This window comes from Exophiala xenobiotica (genome assembly GCF_000835505.1).
Source record: "Exophiala xenobiotica strain CBS 118157 unplaced genomic scaffold supercont1.5, whole genome shotgun sequence".
In the NCBI taxonomy this organism is placed as follows: Eukaryota; Fungi; Ascomycota; class Eurotiomycetes; order Chaetothyriales; family Herpotrichiellaceae; genus Exophiala; species Exophiala xenobiotica.
The window spans coordinates 193,349-207,661 of NW_013562490.1; the positions used below are offsets into that span (position 1 = coordinate 193,349).

Genomic DNA, 14,313 nt, shown 5'->3' on the forward strand with positions numbered 1-14,313 from the left:
TGCCTGATCTGGGCGTGATAGTGATGAGGGCTTGTCAAATAAACCCACCTCGTCCTTCCTAGATGTGATGTGGGTCGCTATTGCTATAGCTCACCATGTGGGTCGATATGGACATACTCGTAGTTCTTTACGCCGATTCTAAGCATGGCTCCTTGGGATCGGGAATAAAATTAAACCCTTGCATCTCGCTGTAAGTCATAAATACCTCGTGCAGGCTTCAAGGAGAAGACTGACAAGACGATGTTTGGTACCTCGAAAAGGGACAATATGAGGATTCTCGAGCGACAGAGACAGCGCTACTCGAGTCCAATTGCTACAGTGACTTGTCACAGTCAGAGAATGCTCCAGGAAGCCAATGGATTTGAATCGTTGTTTTTTCTATACCCCATGAACTGAATTCCAAGTGGACTGTGTCCCGAGTGCTCTCAAAATGGTGTGATGGTGTGAAATCGTTGGTTCCAGCGCAAGAAGAACAATGATACCCAATTTTGATCCCATACAAGATCCGTGCGAACAATGCCTCTGCACGGTATATAGACTACAATTTGCTTCTCAGATTCGTCCGCTCATCCTTCTTGAACAGCACCTTCGAGTCGGGATACGGGTCGAAGACAATGCTGTTCAACGGATTCACCTCACTTGCCCGGTGGAACATATCCTCGTAGACATTGCCATCGTATCGGCCCAATGAGCTGTCGAGCTGCCAATCTGGGAATTTCCATGCGTCCACCAACCTCACGGCATGAGGACGGATCTCCTCCAGCAACTTCATCACAGCTTTCGTGCGGGCTAGAGTGATCTGGCGCACGGTAACTGCGGCGCAGGAGTAGAATTCCGAGGCTTCGCGCTCGAGGGTGTTCAAGGCATACAGATGGAAGAGCTTATGCAGCAGATTGACAGTCTCAGGGTCGAGTTGTTTCGTCGTGTTGCTGTCATTCAGTGCTTCGTGGAAGTTCTTGACAATCATATACTGGGCATGAGCGGTCGAGAGGCGCCAGAAGTCCACCAGCAGAGAGTTCCAGGATTGTTTGTCCTCATCACGGTGGCGGAGGGCTTCGAAGGTCAGGAACGCGACACGCCAGGCGAATGCGTCGACGAGATCTTGATCGTTGCCAAGTACGTCGAAAGCGGCGCCAATGTCTCGTCGGCGAATGAATTCTTTGAGGAAGCGCGTCGTGTCGTTGTCCGCGGCCTTGCCCTGGAGGACTGATCGAGCTGATTTGAGAAGGTACCGTGACACTTGCTGGGTCAACATGTAGTTGTCGCCTTCCCAGGTGACAGTGGGCAGGTAATCGGCATACCAGCTCCCGATGCCGGAGAACGAACTGTAACCGTGACCTCCGCATGCACGACGGCAGATCTCGAGGCCTTCAGCAGCGGTTGTGGATGCGAGTGCTTTCAAGGCACAGCTCGTGGCGTGGAGATCCGCGAGCAAATCGGTACCTGGGTTAAGTTCTTCGGGACCAGGGGCGCGATTGCTGTCGGAGAGCTTGCCTACGTCGCTGTTCATGCGCTTTTGGTTCTCCGAGTACAGGTTGATCATGCCTCTGCCGGTGAAGTGGAGGGCATAGGTGGCTGCAAGGAGAGGGAGAAGGCGGATTTGCACCATAGTGTAGTTGAGGACTTGATTCTCACCGGGCTCATTTGCCGGAGCGTCTCGGTCCTGGAACTGACGTCTGACAGCACAGTATCGAGTGGCGATGGTGACACCACGTGCTAGGACGGAGCCAGACTGCAGGACGATGTTGCTACGGACCCAAGTCAGAGTACCATAGATAAGGGACGGGTTCGATGGCCGGACGTATTTGTTCGTGTTGGGGTCGACTCTAGAGAAGCGAGCAAGCATGTTGATGTGGGGAATTTTGACACCCTTAAAAAGAAGGAAGCCGTTGTCCATGGTGTTATAGCCGAATTTGGGACCAATGTCGCCAACATGGATGTTTGGTAGTGGCTCGTGGGTCTTGAGGTCTCTAATTTGGACGACGAATGGGTGAGGACCGTAGTTCTTGCCATTGATGAAAAGCTGAGCCATAACAACGGCATGGTTGGCGACTTTTCCAAGCGACCCAATCCACCATTTCGAGGCAGTCAAGTAAGGAGAATGTAGGGTGAAAGTCTTGTCGTCGGGATTCCAGGTTGCAGTGGTCTCTAGTCCTCGCACGTTCGAGCCATGGCCAAGTTCCGTTTGGGCGTAGCAACCGATGATCTTGTATGCCTCTGCCTTTTCGAGGAAGATTTTCTGCTGTTGAGGTGTGCCTTGCTCTCTGAGTGTGACAAGGAACATGCTCGCATGAAGACCATACGGTGTAGGCTCGCTGATCAGTTCATTTGCAGCCTGGAATTCTTCTCTTGTCCAGTTGTGCTTGACTTGTAGTTGGTACAGTCTCTTTCCTCTTGCCAGTGCAGCCTCTATCCTAGCTGTCCGGCCTCTGAAGTAGTTCTGGGACTTATCAAAGACTGGTTCGGCTTGAAGTATTTTCAGGAGTCTTTCGTTCCGCTCCAGGATTTCCCTTGTGAACATGAAGTCTGCGAGTTGGTCGACATTGAGGTTCGATTTTGATCTCTCCTGTTGAAGAAGCTCGGAGCCCTGGGGACCAGAGGGCTTGAGGGCCTTGACCCATTCCGGATTGTGCGGCATGGTGTTGTGACCGGTTATAGAGAGAAGGAGGGAGGCTAGCGAGGGTAGAGGTAGAGGTAGAGGTAGAGGAAGATATTCGGGGGTGTCTTGGAACGGGAGGGTTTGACAGTATTTTTACGAGTCGAGAAAGAACAATCGCAGTATTGTTGCAGCCATTGAATGACATTGAGAATGTGACAGTGAATGACGCTGACAAGGAGACGAACACTCGAATTGCCGAGGCAGTTGCCGGATATGGACTAGTGTGATTAGTTTATCGAGCGGATCTCAACTGCGCACGTAAGATCCCTCGAGTATCTACTACTGTACGTACTATGCCACGGCTACACACAATCACCAGCATGCCCATGCAATGCAATCCCACTCCAGCAAATAGCCGCCATCTAGCCATCGCATCCAGACACCTCCGGAGAAAACACGGTTCCCGCTCAGCCCACTCCCCACTCCCCTGAATTTCATACTTCCATCCGACGCTCTCGGATAGTGCTCTCTCAGGAGAGATTCCTCGTTGCATGAAATCTACCTCGGCACGCTCACAGTCGGCCTCGAATTCCGACCCTGCGAAGTTTGGGACGCCGTAGGACGCCCAGCTGGGCATGGCAGGGTTTGTTTGCCCTGTCTCTCCCAGAATTGCCATGCGGCATATGCCACATCAGTACAACAGCCGAGGATTGATGCGGGTTAAGGTAACACATGCTCATATATGATGTGTTCAGCGCATGTTTTCTTGCCGCATCGGTAAATCGTGTTTCCTCGCCGGAATCTCGACGCTCGCCTCCTCCTGTCCCACGTGACCCCGCGCCGCTTTTGCCCAGGCTGGCCCGCGTCCGGCTCAACGTCGGCTCAGGGCCTGCTGACCACATCGGGCGGTGGCCCAAAGGTCGTCCCTCCAGACTGTCAAGTTTTAACGAGGACCCAAAACGAGGCTCTAGGGGTGTTCCCTGGAGGTACACAGCGGCACGCTGCCTCCTCGACCCTGCGAAAATAAGTCAGTCTTTATAAGCGTGATAGTGTTACGGCTTGACCTTGGGCGGCCAGTCAGATTGTGGCACTGAAGGAAGGTCAAGTGGAGGCACTGCCTCGCTGGCAAGGCTGAAAACAAGTTACGTGATATGGACTTGTGGGTGGACCGAATAGCAGTAGGGCCCTGGCGTACCATTATAGTGATTAACCAGCTTCCTCCCTTTGGCCACGTTGAATGTTTGGAAATCTTCCAGCTCTTGTTCTGTCCATGGTATAGTGCCGTCAGTTTATGCCATCCATTTGCGGAGACGGAAGTGAATGTATATGTTGCACCAGTTGGAAGTCGAAAAGGTTGGTTCGTTGAATATCTAGCTGTGTACGTTGCGCACAAAGAGAGTGGTGCCGCAGTATCACACTAAACCTAGCTCCAGCAGTACCAAGTGTAGATTTAACAGTATACATATAGTCTCTTCTAATGTCACCACCACTTCTTGCGTTTTCCAAACTTATATATAACAAAGACAAGGCCTATTCCCGCAAAAACCGTAGACACGATCGTTGCGATCTCCGCTGGCAGCGTGAGTCCGTCGTGATTGTCAGCGGACTGAGGTGTAGACGTTGGAGTGGATGTGGACGTCGGAGTGGAGGTGGTCGTCGAGCTCGTCGAAGTAGTGAATGTGCTCGCGATGGAGTAGGTCGTGCTCTGCTCAGAAGTCGTAGATGCGGCCGAGCCCGAACTAGTATCTGGGCTCTCAGCGGAGACGACTTCGATGGCTGGTTCCGCACTACCGTCGTAGGTGACTATTTTGCAAAATCCTGGTGCCAGATAGATCGAATTAGAGCCAGTGCAACCAGGAGCACTGAACAGCGTTACTAGATAGGAATCGATTGTTATTATTTAGTAGCCTGTGCGCAGTCTGTTGGAAAACTAAACCTGTCGTGGCACTATCCCAATCAGTCAATAATGCGCTGCCTACGGCAGTTCCTTGCAACGGAAAAGCCTGGCACTGTACATCATTAAAGATAGACGGCGTTACGTTTGCGACCCTGGGGTCCTCTCGGCATGAATCATCAGTGTAGAAAGTGACACTCGTGGCCGCTAAGGCTGTCTGTTGGGCAAGGCTGAGAGTAAAGAGATATGAAAGGACCATTTCGCCCTGCGGGTGTGAGCGGTAGTGACAGTCTCAAGGTGCTGTCGACAACAACGGCGCGGGTTTTATAATAGGGTCGGCGACAGGGCGATTGAGCAACAAGAGTCTGGGTGCGAGGAGATCAGGCTGGCTTTGAGCTTGGGATATTAATAGCAGTCATTCGGCCAGAAGAGGTGCTGCATCGCGCCATTGACGGCGTGGCGTACTTGATACAAGGAAGTCGTGGCTAGAAGAGCCTGCCGGTGCCTTTCTGGTTACTTAGCGTTAGTGATAATTCCATGCAACTCTGTTCAATATACAGAGTGAGATTCAGTTTTGACTTGACGAAGCGGGATCCTGGGGAGTTGGCGTCGAGACGTTCTGAGCGAGGGGAAAGTCACGACCAGCCTCGTGGTTGTGGCCAACCCCTCTGCATATTTTATCGCTAGCATTCTGATTGTAACGCAGGCTGGTAATAATAGTGCTGAATCTTCTCCATCTCTTGTATGAATATCTAACTAAGGAGGAATCGAGAGGAAGAGGAGCTTAGGATGGTGGCCGGCCCCGCGCCTAGTGATTGGTCTCGTACCTCCCAAGTCACGTGCAGGCTTGGCCGAGACAAGTTTCTGGAGCTTAATGGCAAAATATAGGCGGGCGCCTCTGGCCCAGACATAGGCCTGATTGATCCATTGGTCAGGCTGAATTGATACTATACTAAGTCACGTGGGGCAGCACCTCAGGTTGAGGCCGGCGAGGCTCAGGCGTGTTCAGGTCCAAAGATGGAAACGGAAAGTGACAATGTCGAGATTCCGACGTCGAATTCCCTGTTTCACGTACAATCTTTCTTGGGTTGCGAATATCCTCCTCTCTGTGGTGTGTTCCAACGCCTCTGATACTGGCAGGATATTGTGTACGTCTTTCTCTCCGACACCACAGTATGGGTACTAGGGCTCTGCTGGTCCGTGGAAGGAAAAGGTGACACTGTCGGGTAAGGACCTCATGGAGATGAAATATCTCTATTCCGTATTGGCATCGTCCAAGCTGTCGAAACCAGATGATGCTGATACCCGTATGGAATCCCGTCGGCTTTTAGTCCTGTCAAGCCTGATCTTCCATCAGAAGGAAGGAGTGGGATATCCCAGATATCTAGAGTGTCGTGACTCTCTTTGGATCGGCGAGTTCCAAGTGTGCGCCAGCTGGCATGCTGCTTCCAGTACGGGTTGACATTTCAATGTCGCTACCCGAGATGTTGTTGTATCCTGAAAACTTCCGCAGTAGACTGCCCGAGCGAGTATGGCTGGTCTGGTTGTATGGACTATCGCGGAAGCCACTCTCAGTATAAGGAAGAGGCACCTCCGTGTCGAATCCTGCGCCATCGTTGACAAGGCCGTACTTGACTGGCTTGCCCCCAACCTGGTTCAGAAGTGCCTTCGCTGGGGCGCTGGAATCTGCCTCTTTCATGATGGGCGCATCAAACGCCTTTGCCGTCTCGAGAGGACTCATTGACACTTTCCTGCCGAGACGCCAGAAGCCATTGAACGTCAAGAGGACTGACAAAATGGCCAGGCCTGATGCCAGTGTGGCGAGTGCCAAAAATACATAGCTGGTTTTATAGACAGTGTGACTTCCTGAGGCTTGCGCGACGACGCTTTGGGTGTCGCTGCTGTTTGCTGTAGCGACTGCGGTGCGAAAAATCAACTCGCGCGCTCCCTGAAGAAAGTCGGCAAGCGGATCTGTGAACTGCGCTCAAGGAATATGAGTTAGCAGGCTGTCAGAAATCCGAATCATTGGATAAGAAGGGAGTCACTGTCTGACCACAACCTCAAACAACGAGTATTGTTGAACAACGTGTCTGGGTCAGTCTGAGTGTGCAATGTGTTTGTCCACAATCTGGAAACAGTATAGGGGCAACTTACATAGACATCACACGTAGGCTGACCGCCGACATCATGAGCATAGGCGATCGACGATTCACTTTGTGCACCAAAGAACTCCCAACCAATCGCTCCCCCAAATTGAAACTGTAGGTCGGTGTTGTATTGATTGGCAAGTGCCAGAAAAAGGCCCCCATAGGTCGTTGTTCCACTTAAATGAGTCTCAGTATCGAGCGCGTCAAGATTCCCTACGACGGTATCATCCCAGATCGTTGTTGCCGGGTCTAGGCTGACTGTCGAGGTAGAACCATCTATCACTACTGGATAGTTTACCGACCCTCCCTGCAGCGTGCAGTTGGTTACGGCCAAATTACCTGTACATCCGGCCTTGGGCTTGATTTGAACATCGAGATTGAACGTGGTTGGATTGTCAAAGACAGCATAATCGACCCACGCGCCAAATACCGTGGGGCTGTCGTAGCTGCCTCCAGACACGTTGTACGGCACTTCATATGACGAACAGTTGACATAAAAACCAGCTCCAAGTACATTGGCTTTGCAAGTTCCAGTGCAAGCGGAATCCAACTTGATCGGTGATCGGCTATAGTAATCTCGTGCAGTTGTCGAGAAGTTGCTGGTAAGCATGTTGACTGAATCGCTTCGGCTTGTTACAATTCCTGTGAAGCCTCGCGGCACGAATTTGTTGACCTGAAGGTCTAGTTGTTGCTGGCTCGTCACGGTCGCGTTGCTGATTGTTGAGGCACGTTGAAGCAGAGGACCATTGATTGGACATAGCGCAACAAAAATGCTTGCAATTGCAATCATGTTGATGTGTCGACCGCTGTCATGTCGTTAGCACCGAAAACCTCTATACTCAGAGCAAGTTCGAAGGGTTCATCCAACGATGCCTCAAGTTTTCGGCGACACTTACCAGAAAATAGCTGCCAGGACACTGTTGCCGAATGCCCAGATACGATGTAGGTCACCGATCACTGTTCCATCCTTCAATGCCTTGTGCCACCACGCAACATTGAGTCCCTCGAACAAGGCGTAGGCCACGGTAATATTCGTGACGGTGGAGGCAATCGAGATATAGACAGTAGGCTGAAACTTCCACGACCTTACATCATCGCCGTTTGACGCGAGCAAGATGGCCACCGAGACCACAACACCAGCCGAAGCAAGCAGCAACGCGCCAAATCCACTGTAGGGAAAATGTGTAGATGCTGGCTGCCACAGCGACCGTGTAGACCCTATCACTGAGTAGAAGGTGCTCGCAGCCTTTTTGAGAACCATGTTGACGGAGGACAACGGTCTCAACGAGGTATTCTGACCTGCTACTAGGGCAACGCGGTGATCATGAGGCTGAATGAGCTTTGGACCTCGGTGTTATGCCGCTGTTTGAAAACCAGACCTCTGAGAGATAAACATTGCTAAAGATTATACGGCGTACTCACCCAAGCATCACCAGGGAGGTTGAGGTTGTGGATGGTCGTTTGTTACTCACCCCGGTTGTACGACTAGTTCCACCGGCCCAAAGATCAAGAAGAGCGTCATACTTAACGAGAGTTTCGGACACTTTCAGAGACACGGCCATTGTAGCGCTTATTGAGCCAAAGTGATCTTGCTGCGCATCTGCAGGTGCCACCCAAATGGGGCCGAAACGTCTCATCTTTGAGCCAGCCGTCCTCCACTGTAAAAGGACAATGGGCAGGTGTAGCCCTTCGCACCAACCATGAAGCGAGGCTGCTACTATGCTCTAAGTTAGAGAGTTCGGCCCTATGGCCCCAATGGAAACGGTGGGCATACTATGGTACGTAGTCAGGACAAGGTTGTACTCCGTATTCCAAGAAAGGGGGTGATACAAGTGTCAGCTAAGACGGGGCTAATCTAATTCCTGGAAAAACTACAGTAACAACCGCCTGTGGTTTACTGCGCTACTCCGTAACTCGACAACGATCTCTGCTCCAGACTTTCAAGCCCCTAAAGTCTTCGTGTTTCAAGAGGCAAAATGTCAGGTGTTTCCATGGCTAATGGCCCCGCGAGAGCCTCCGAGCACCATTGCATTCGGCCAACTATAACTTAACATCTGGACCCATCGTGGCTTATGCACAACATTGATAGACTGAGTAAGTCTGTATCCGTACAGGTAACTACCCTGGACATTACATTTGTTCCCGCAAGTCTTGGGACATGCATGGTTCAGAGCAATTCGATACTAGCACTCTACTCCTCTAGCTTCAGCCGAAATAGGGTCGGCTCAGGTCCTTGAAGATACTTGGCTACTTCAGATGCCAAAATCAGTGAAAGGCCGGCATTCCACGAATCTATCTCTTTAATGGCAGCTCTGCTAGCCTGCCTCATGCTTGCTGGGCTCGATAGGGCACATGGAAGCGGTTTATTTGGGTCCTGGGATGGTGACCGCGAGCAGACACGAACACACCAGCTTTCCAGTCCACTTGCTTCTAGGACAACAGACTCAACCCAAATATCACTACAGATCACCGCAGCTCCTCATGAGCTACGGCTACGGCAAGACTATGAGGTCACTTATCTCCCTGGGGACTACACTGCCGTGGAGGAACCGGGTTCTCTTTGCGGCTACATAACATCTAATGTTCGTAAGTATCCACCTGTACTGCTGCTAAGCTGTCCAGTGAAGCTGATATTTCCATTCAGATGCCCCAATATATTGCGGCGAAGGCCTGTACTGCTTTACGGAGGCCAGTCATCTTCAATGCTGCTCAGCGACTTCGGCAAGTACGACCACCTCGGCGTATATCTACACCATAGTCAGTACAGGCAGGGAAGTCGGGACAACTACAGAGTTATCGACAGGAACGCCCATGGCCCTGACTTCCACCTACGGTTCGGACTGTGCGCCTCAAACTACAGCGTGCTACAATTACAATGACACCTCTAGCTGCACAGGTGATTGCACTGCTGCAGCGCTGTTGTGTACCAACTCCTACTTCCCTTATTGTGCTTCGCTATACGCGCCCTTCGAATATAGTACCATGCTTGGGTCAAGCGTTTCCTATGGCACGTCGCAAGCGGGAATCACCTACACTTGCGACACCGCGGCTTATGGGTTGGAATATGGACGAGCTGGATATGGGCCCTCAGTCACGAGTACAGTCACCCTCAGTACAGAGAGTGGCTCGAGCTCGACCTTCACGCCGACTGTGGTTCCATACAGCAAGACACAGGCTTCGCGACCTGCGTCAGCAGCAGCGATATCAACTCCAACTGCCACTTCAACTGGTCTGTCGATGTTGAGAAACGCTCCGCGGTCTCTGGTCTGGGTCATCTGGTTCTGGCTCGGTATGACACTGCTCAATATTGCGATGTTCTTCTTGTATGACTACATATATAAATCGTCCTGATGGTCGTGTAGGAGATGAGAATGCACACTAGCCTGCCTATCGTGTTATCCTCATGGATGTATGTGCCCGTTCGTATACTGCACTTCGACCGACTGATCACAGTGGATCTTGTAGTAGCTCGAGTTTCTCAATAAGACAATACCAAGTAGCCTCGTCTACCTGGGCTGCAAGGTCGATAGGTGACAAGGCTGTGAAGGCTGCGAAGGCTGCGTTGGCAAGGCTGCCGGCTCTATTCTTACCCGAGGATGCACCGGAAGCTACAGTCCTCGTACCACCCGCTCACGCGACATTCCACATCTGCCACTTAAGTATTGATGCCAGATCATGATATATCGGCGAATACACGAGGCAGACGCGAAGAAGGGGATGTGGAACTCTCAGAGATGCCCTCCATGCACGACGACACCGCAGCTAATGCCCCACTCATCAGCCAGGGAGAAGACGCCGACAATGTACACCATGTACCTGCGGTGACAGTACAACACTCGGGTAACACCTTTATCTGGGCTCTCACAATCTCGGCCTGTGTTTCCGGACTTCTGTTTGGCTACGACACCGGCGTCATATCTAGCACGCTCATCTCGATCGGTACAGACCTCTCCTCGCGGCCTCTGACCAACCTCGACAAGGGTTTCGTCACTTCATGTACAAGTTTCTTTGCCCTCGTGGCGAGTCCGATTGCTGGAGTGTTGGCAGACAAGATTGGGAGAAAGAATATCATCCTGTTCGCAGATGCTCTGTTTACGTTCGGTGCGCTGTGGCAGGCTTTCACAAGTTCAATCTGGGGCATGATTCTGGGCCGGAGTGTTGTCGGCCTTGCAATAGGCGGTGCAAGTCTTATTGTGCCTCTGTATATATCTGAGCTTGCTCCAAGCCATCTCAGAGGCAGACTTGTGACGGTGTCTCTGCTTTTCATCACGGGCGGTCAAGTGGTGGCATATCTAGTCGGATGGGCGTTCTCTACGATGCCCGGTGGCTGGAGATGGATGGTCGGGCTCGGCTCGGTGCCCGCGGTCGCACAGATTGTGATGCTCTTCTTCATGCCTGAGACGCCCAGATATCTGGCAAAGATAGAGAAGGAGTCCGAGGCTCGCGCCGTTCTTGCAAAGGTGTATCGAGGTATGGTACCAGATACCACCGACCTTGTGGACGAGACGATCCTGGCCATCAAGAAGGAGATCATGGATGAGGAAGAAGCGCATGTTCAGCTCAAGGGCTCCGATTCCGGATCCTGCGTGCCACCTACTCTACAATCCCTCCTGCTGCACCCACCACATGCGAGAGCGCTCGTGATTACATGCACCTTACAAGGTCTGCAACAGCTTTGCGGCTTCAACACTTTGCTCTATTTCTCCGCCACCATTTTCCAGAGACTACACTTCTCTTCGCCCACGTTGACGGCCCTGAGTGTTGCTGGCACCAATTTTCTGTTCACAATCGCCGCATTCAATTTGATCGACCGCGTCGGACGCAGACGGATATTACTGATCACAATCCCTATCATGGTCCTGGCGCTTCTACTCTGCGCCGGCGCCTTCGCCTACATACCAACCGCCCACCAGGGCCAACTCAAAGCACCAGCAAACGGTCCAGGCACTGGTTCGAGTAGTCCATTACCTGCTATTGGAATTCTGGTCGCCATACTTCTCTACGTCTCCTCCTACGCCACGGGTCTCGGACCGATCCCGTGGCAACAATCCGAATTATTCCCACTGAGCGTTCGGTCCCTGGGATCCAGCCTTGCAACTGCAACGAATTGGGGTTGCAATACGGTTGTCGGTCTGACCTTTCTGCCCATGATGGACCTGTTGAGCCCGCAATGGACATTCGTATCTTACGCTATCATATGCGCGTTGGGATACGTGGTAATATGGCATATATATCCAGAGACCATGGGGTTGAGCCTGGAACAGGTTGGAGATTTGCTCAAGGATGGCTGGGGAGTCCAGGAGAGTATGGATAGGTTGAGGCGTATGACATCTAGACGCACAATGGGATAGGTTATCGCTTTTATAGACATAGAGTAGAGGGGAGCAGCTCATCACAGATTGCAATTCTTCCGTGCTCGAATCTGCTTCTCATATACAAACATCCGTCACACCACGGCGGACAGTCTCGAAAGGACACCGCCGCGTCTTCCGGACTACCGTAAGGGCATCAAGAGGGTCAATCCTGGATTGCCTTTGTCTCACTCAGGCTCACATCCTCCATCCCTTCGGCAGCCCTCTTCCTGGCCATCCGTCGTTCATGCCGCGCCTCTCGTCGTTCCTTCTCCTTCAACTCCCTCTCCGCCACCACAACGTCCCACAGCCTCTTACCCAATTCCGTGTTCTTTCGCATTGTAGCCGCGAGCTTCTGCTCGAGCTGCGAATCGACTTCGCGCACCGTCTGCGCCCAGCCGAGTTCTTCTGCCTTGCTCAGGCCATGCTGTCGCCGGAGGATATCGTCCCACTCGTCCTCGCATGCAGCCAGAAGAGCTAGATCTTCCAGCGCGTGGTGTTGGTTGAACTTCTTAATTCCCCACTTGACTTTGTTCTTGATCACGCGGTTCAGTAGCACGGGCTGGGGGCCCGGGTACTTGAGCACGGGTATGCCCTGGGTGACGATTAGATTGGGTACCTTACGCACGCCGGACTTGATGGAGGGCAGGGGCGCCGGGTGTTCGAAGACACGCGGGTTCGATGGGTCGTGGGCATAGTTCGCGGGGTTTTTGATCTTTTTGAGGTGCTCCAGATGTTTGAGACGGTTTGCGGGAGGAGGTTTCCAGAGGGAAGCGAACTTCGCGCGCCTGGTTGCAGTTTCATCGGCCTGGATGGTCATTGATTCGAAGGTTCGAGTGAGACGCGCAAGGGATGGTCCTGATCCGGCGCTGCAAGAGCGCAGGAGATCGAGAAAGCCATAGCCGGCTGCGATGCCATTTGCTACTTGTGAGGGAGAGAGGAGGTTGCGGTCATTTTCGAAGCGGTAGCGGACAAGTGGTCGGAGGCTGTCCTTGATGCCATGAACCGTATCGATTCCGAGGTTCGTAGACAACCTTCCGCACTCTCTAAGGAGTACTCTGTACAAAGACAGGCCTGATATTGGTTCAGTTCCCTTCACTTGGGAGAGTGAGTCTCCACCTACATGCTAGGCGGTGCACTCCTGATTTATGAGGAGCAAATTGACGTGGCATCCGCACATCTCTCCTCTTGATGGCACGAAGGCAAGTTGAAAGACCAGACGAAGCGAGGCTACGAATTACCGCAAGGCATGAATCTAGCGGAGTTATTCATTCGGTCTGAGTAAGGTAGGTTAGCCGATCCCGACTGAAAGGTCACGTGACCGACGGCATCATTGGCGTGGATGAGGTCGTGGTTGACTCGCTGGAGAGGGCCCTTCCGGAGGACATGTAATTGACATTGGACAGTGATCTTGCTCTCTCTTCTCTAGACATGACCATTGCATCATCCATTGCCTCGTGTATGGAATCACCAATCTCCAGACGCCGGATCATGCATCATAAAGCCTCATCAATCATCGCTGTATTGCAAAACCCAACTCCACGATTTCATGCTGCATTCTCATTCTAGAAAGTCGTTCCTTCCGGAGGCTGTGGTAGTTTCTTATGCTGAGGGAGAGCCATGTATCTGGAGGTTCCATTCAGCCGCAGCCCAGCAGGGTCTATATTCAACGTACCTTCTCAGTTCAATGAGAATTGTTTCCATGGTATAATCTCGCTTCCAATTTGCCAGGCACGGTAGTTTTGAAGGGTCGACCTTGGGTGTCGATGTTAGCTCTTGTCTCCTCCATTGCAATGGTGTCCCTACTTTTCCTGTCTTTTGATCAACGCAGGGCAGGTTTATTCTCGAAACGAATTGGATAGTGGGTGGAACGTCAGGGTATTGTTCTCCGCAATGGAGGTTAACGCTGTAGATACGATTCTCATGAGCACTCTGTAAGTAGACAAGGATCAGTTTCGTCGTCGATGCAGTGCGCCGGTTTTCGATTCGCATACATGGGGAGGTCCAAGGATCGTGCCGTTCCAGTTCGTCATCATCAGGTCATCGCCATCTGCCAATCCATACGAGCATGCCTCTGTCATTCAAGTCAGCATCCGACGTTTCTATAGCCCGAGAGCGAAGCACAGGTGACGAACCTGCGCCGAGGCCTTTCTCGCCCTTCTCCAGCTCTTCCAAAAGTCGGAAGTTTCGTGGTACTTTGGCGCCCATTGTGCACTATGGAAATGGCCCGGTTCCTCAAGAGGATTATGTATCGACCGAGCAGTGTAGTAGGTGACTGAATGGGTAAAGAATAAATGTTGGAGAAAGGACTGGAGGGGTACA

At 52.0% G+C, this 14,313-nt stretch overlaps 6 protein-coding genes across 6 annotated transcripts; 1 reads left to right on the forward strand and 5 right to left on the reverse strand.

Annotated features, from left to right (window-relative positions):
• Positions 1 to 304: 304 nt before the first annotated feature.
• PV05_07765 (uncharacterized protein) lies at positions 305 to 2,779 on the reverse strand. The gene has a single exon (XM_013457227.1). The coding sequence runs from the start codon at positions 2,636 to 2,638 to the stop codon at positions 539 to 541; it is 2,100 nt and encodes a 699-aa protein (XP_013312681.1). The 5' UTR covers positions 2,639 to 2,779; the 3' UTR covers positions 305 to 538.
• A 1,181-nt stretch (positions 2,780 to 3,960) lies between these two features.
• On the reverse strand, positions 3,961 to 5,227 carry PV05_07766 (uncharacterized protein). The gene is made up of 2 exons (XM_013457228.1): positions 4,536 to 5,227; positions 3,961 to 4,474 (listed from the first exon to the last, which is right to left on the reverse strand). The coding sequence occupies exons 1-2, from the start codon at positions 4,750 to 4,752 to the stop codon at positions 4,080 to 4,082; spliced, it is 612 nt and encodes a 203-aa protein (XP_013312682.1). The 5' UTR covers positions 4,753 to 5,227; the 3' UTR covers positions 3,961 to 4,079.
• A 650-nt stretch (positions 5,228 to 5,877) lies between these two features.
• Positions 5,878 to 7,901, reverse strand: PV05_07767 (uncharacterized protein; the record flags this gene model as incomplete). Its single annotated transcript, XM_013457229.1, has 4 exons — positions 5,878 to 6,471; positions 6,648 to 6,916; positions 6,980 to 7,446; positions 7,537 to 7,901. The coding sequence occupies 4 exons, from the start codon at positions 7,899 to 7,901 to the stop codon at positions 5,878 to 5,880; spliced, it is 1,695 nt and encodes a 564-aa protein (XP_013312683.1).
• Positions 7,902 to 10,317: 2,416 nt separating this feature from the next.
• Positions 10,318 to 12,053, forward strand: PV05_07768 (uncharacterized protein). The gene has a single exon (XM_013457230.1). The coding sequence runs from the start codon at positions 10,375 to 10,377 to the stop codon at positions 11,989 to 11,991; it is 1,617 nt and encodes a 538-aa protein (XP_013312684.1). The 5' UTR covers positions 10,318 to 10,374; the 3' UTR covers positions 11,992 to 12,053.
• On the reverse strand, positions 11,950 to 13,204 carry PV05_07769 (uncharacterized protein). The gene is made up of 2 exons (XM_013457231.1): positions 13,115 to 13,204; positions 11,950 to 13,065 (listed from the first exon to the last, which is right to left on the reverse strand). Exons 1-2 carry the CDS (start codon positions 13,161 to 13,163, stop codon positions 12,158 to 12,160), a joined length of 957 nt encoding a protein of 318 aa, XP_013312685.1. The 5' UTR covers positions 13,164 to 13,204; the 3' UTR covers positions 11,950 to 12,157.
• A 35-nt stretch (positions 13,205 to 13,239) lies between these two features.
• On the reverse strand, positions 13,240 to 14,308 carry PV05_07770 (uncharacterized protein). The gene is made up of 5 exons (XM_013457232.1): positions 14,127 to 14,308; positions 13,986 to 14,065; positions 13,798 to 13,923; positions 13,667 to 13,746; positions 13,240 to 13,617 (listed from the first exon to the last, which is right to left on the reverse strand). The coding sequence occupies exons 1-5, from the start codon at positions 14,197 to 14,199 to the stop codon at positions 13,557 to 13,559; spliced, it is 420 nt and encodes a 139-aa protein (XP_013312686.1). The 5' UTR covers positions 14,200 to 14,308; the 3' UTR covers positions 13,240 to 13,556.
• Positions 14,309 to 14,313: the final 5 nt, after the last annotated feature.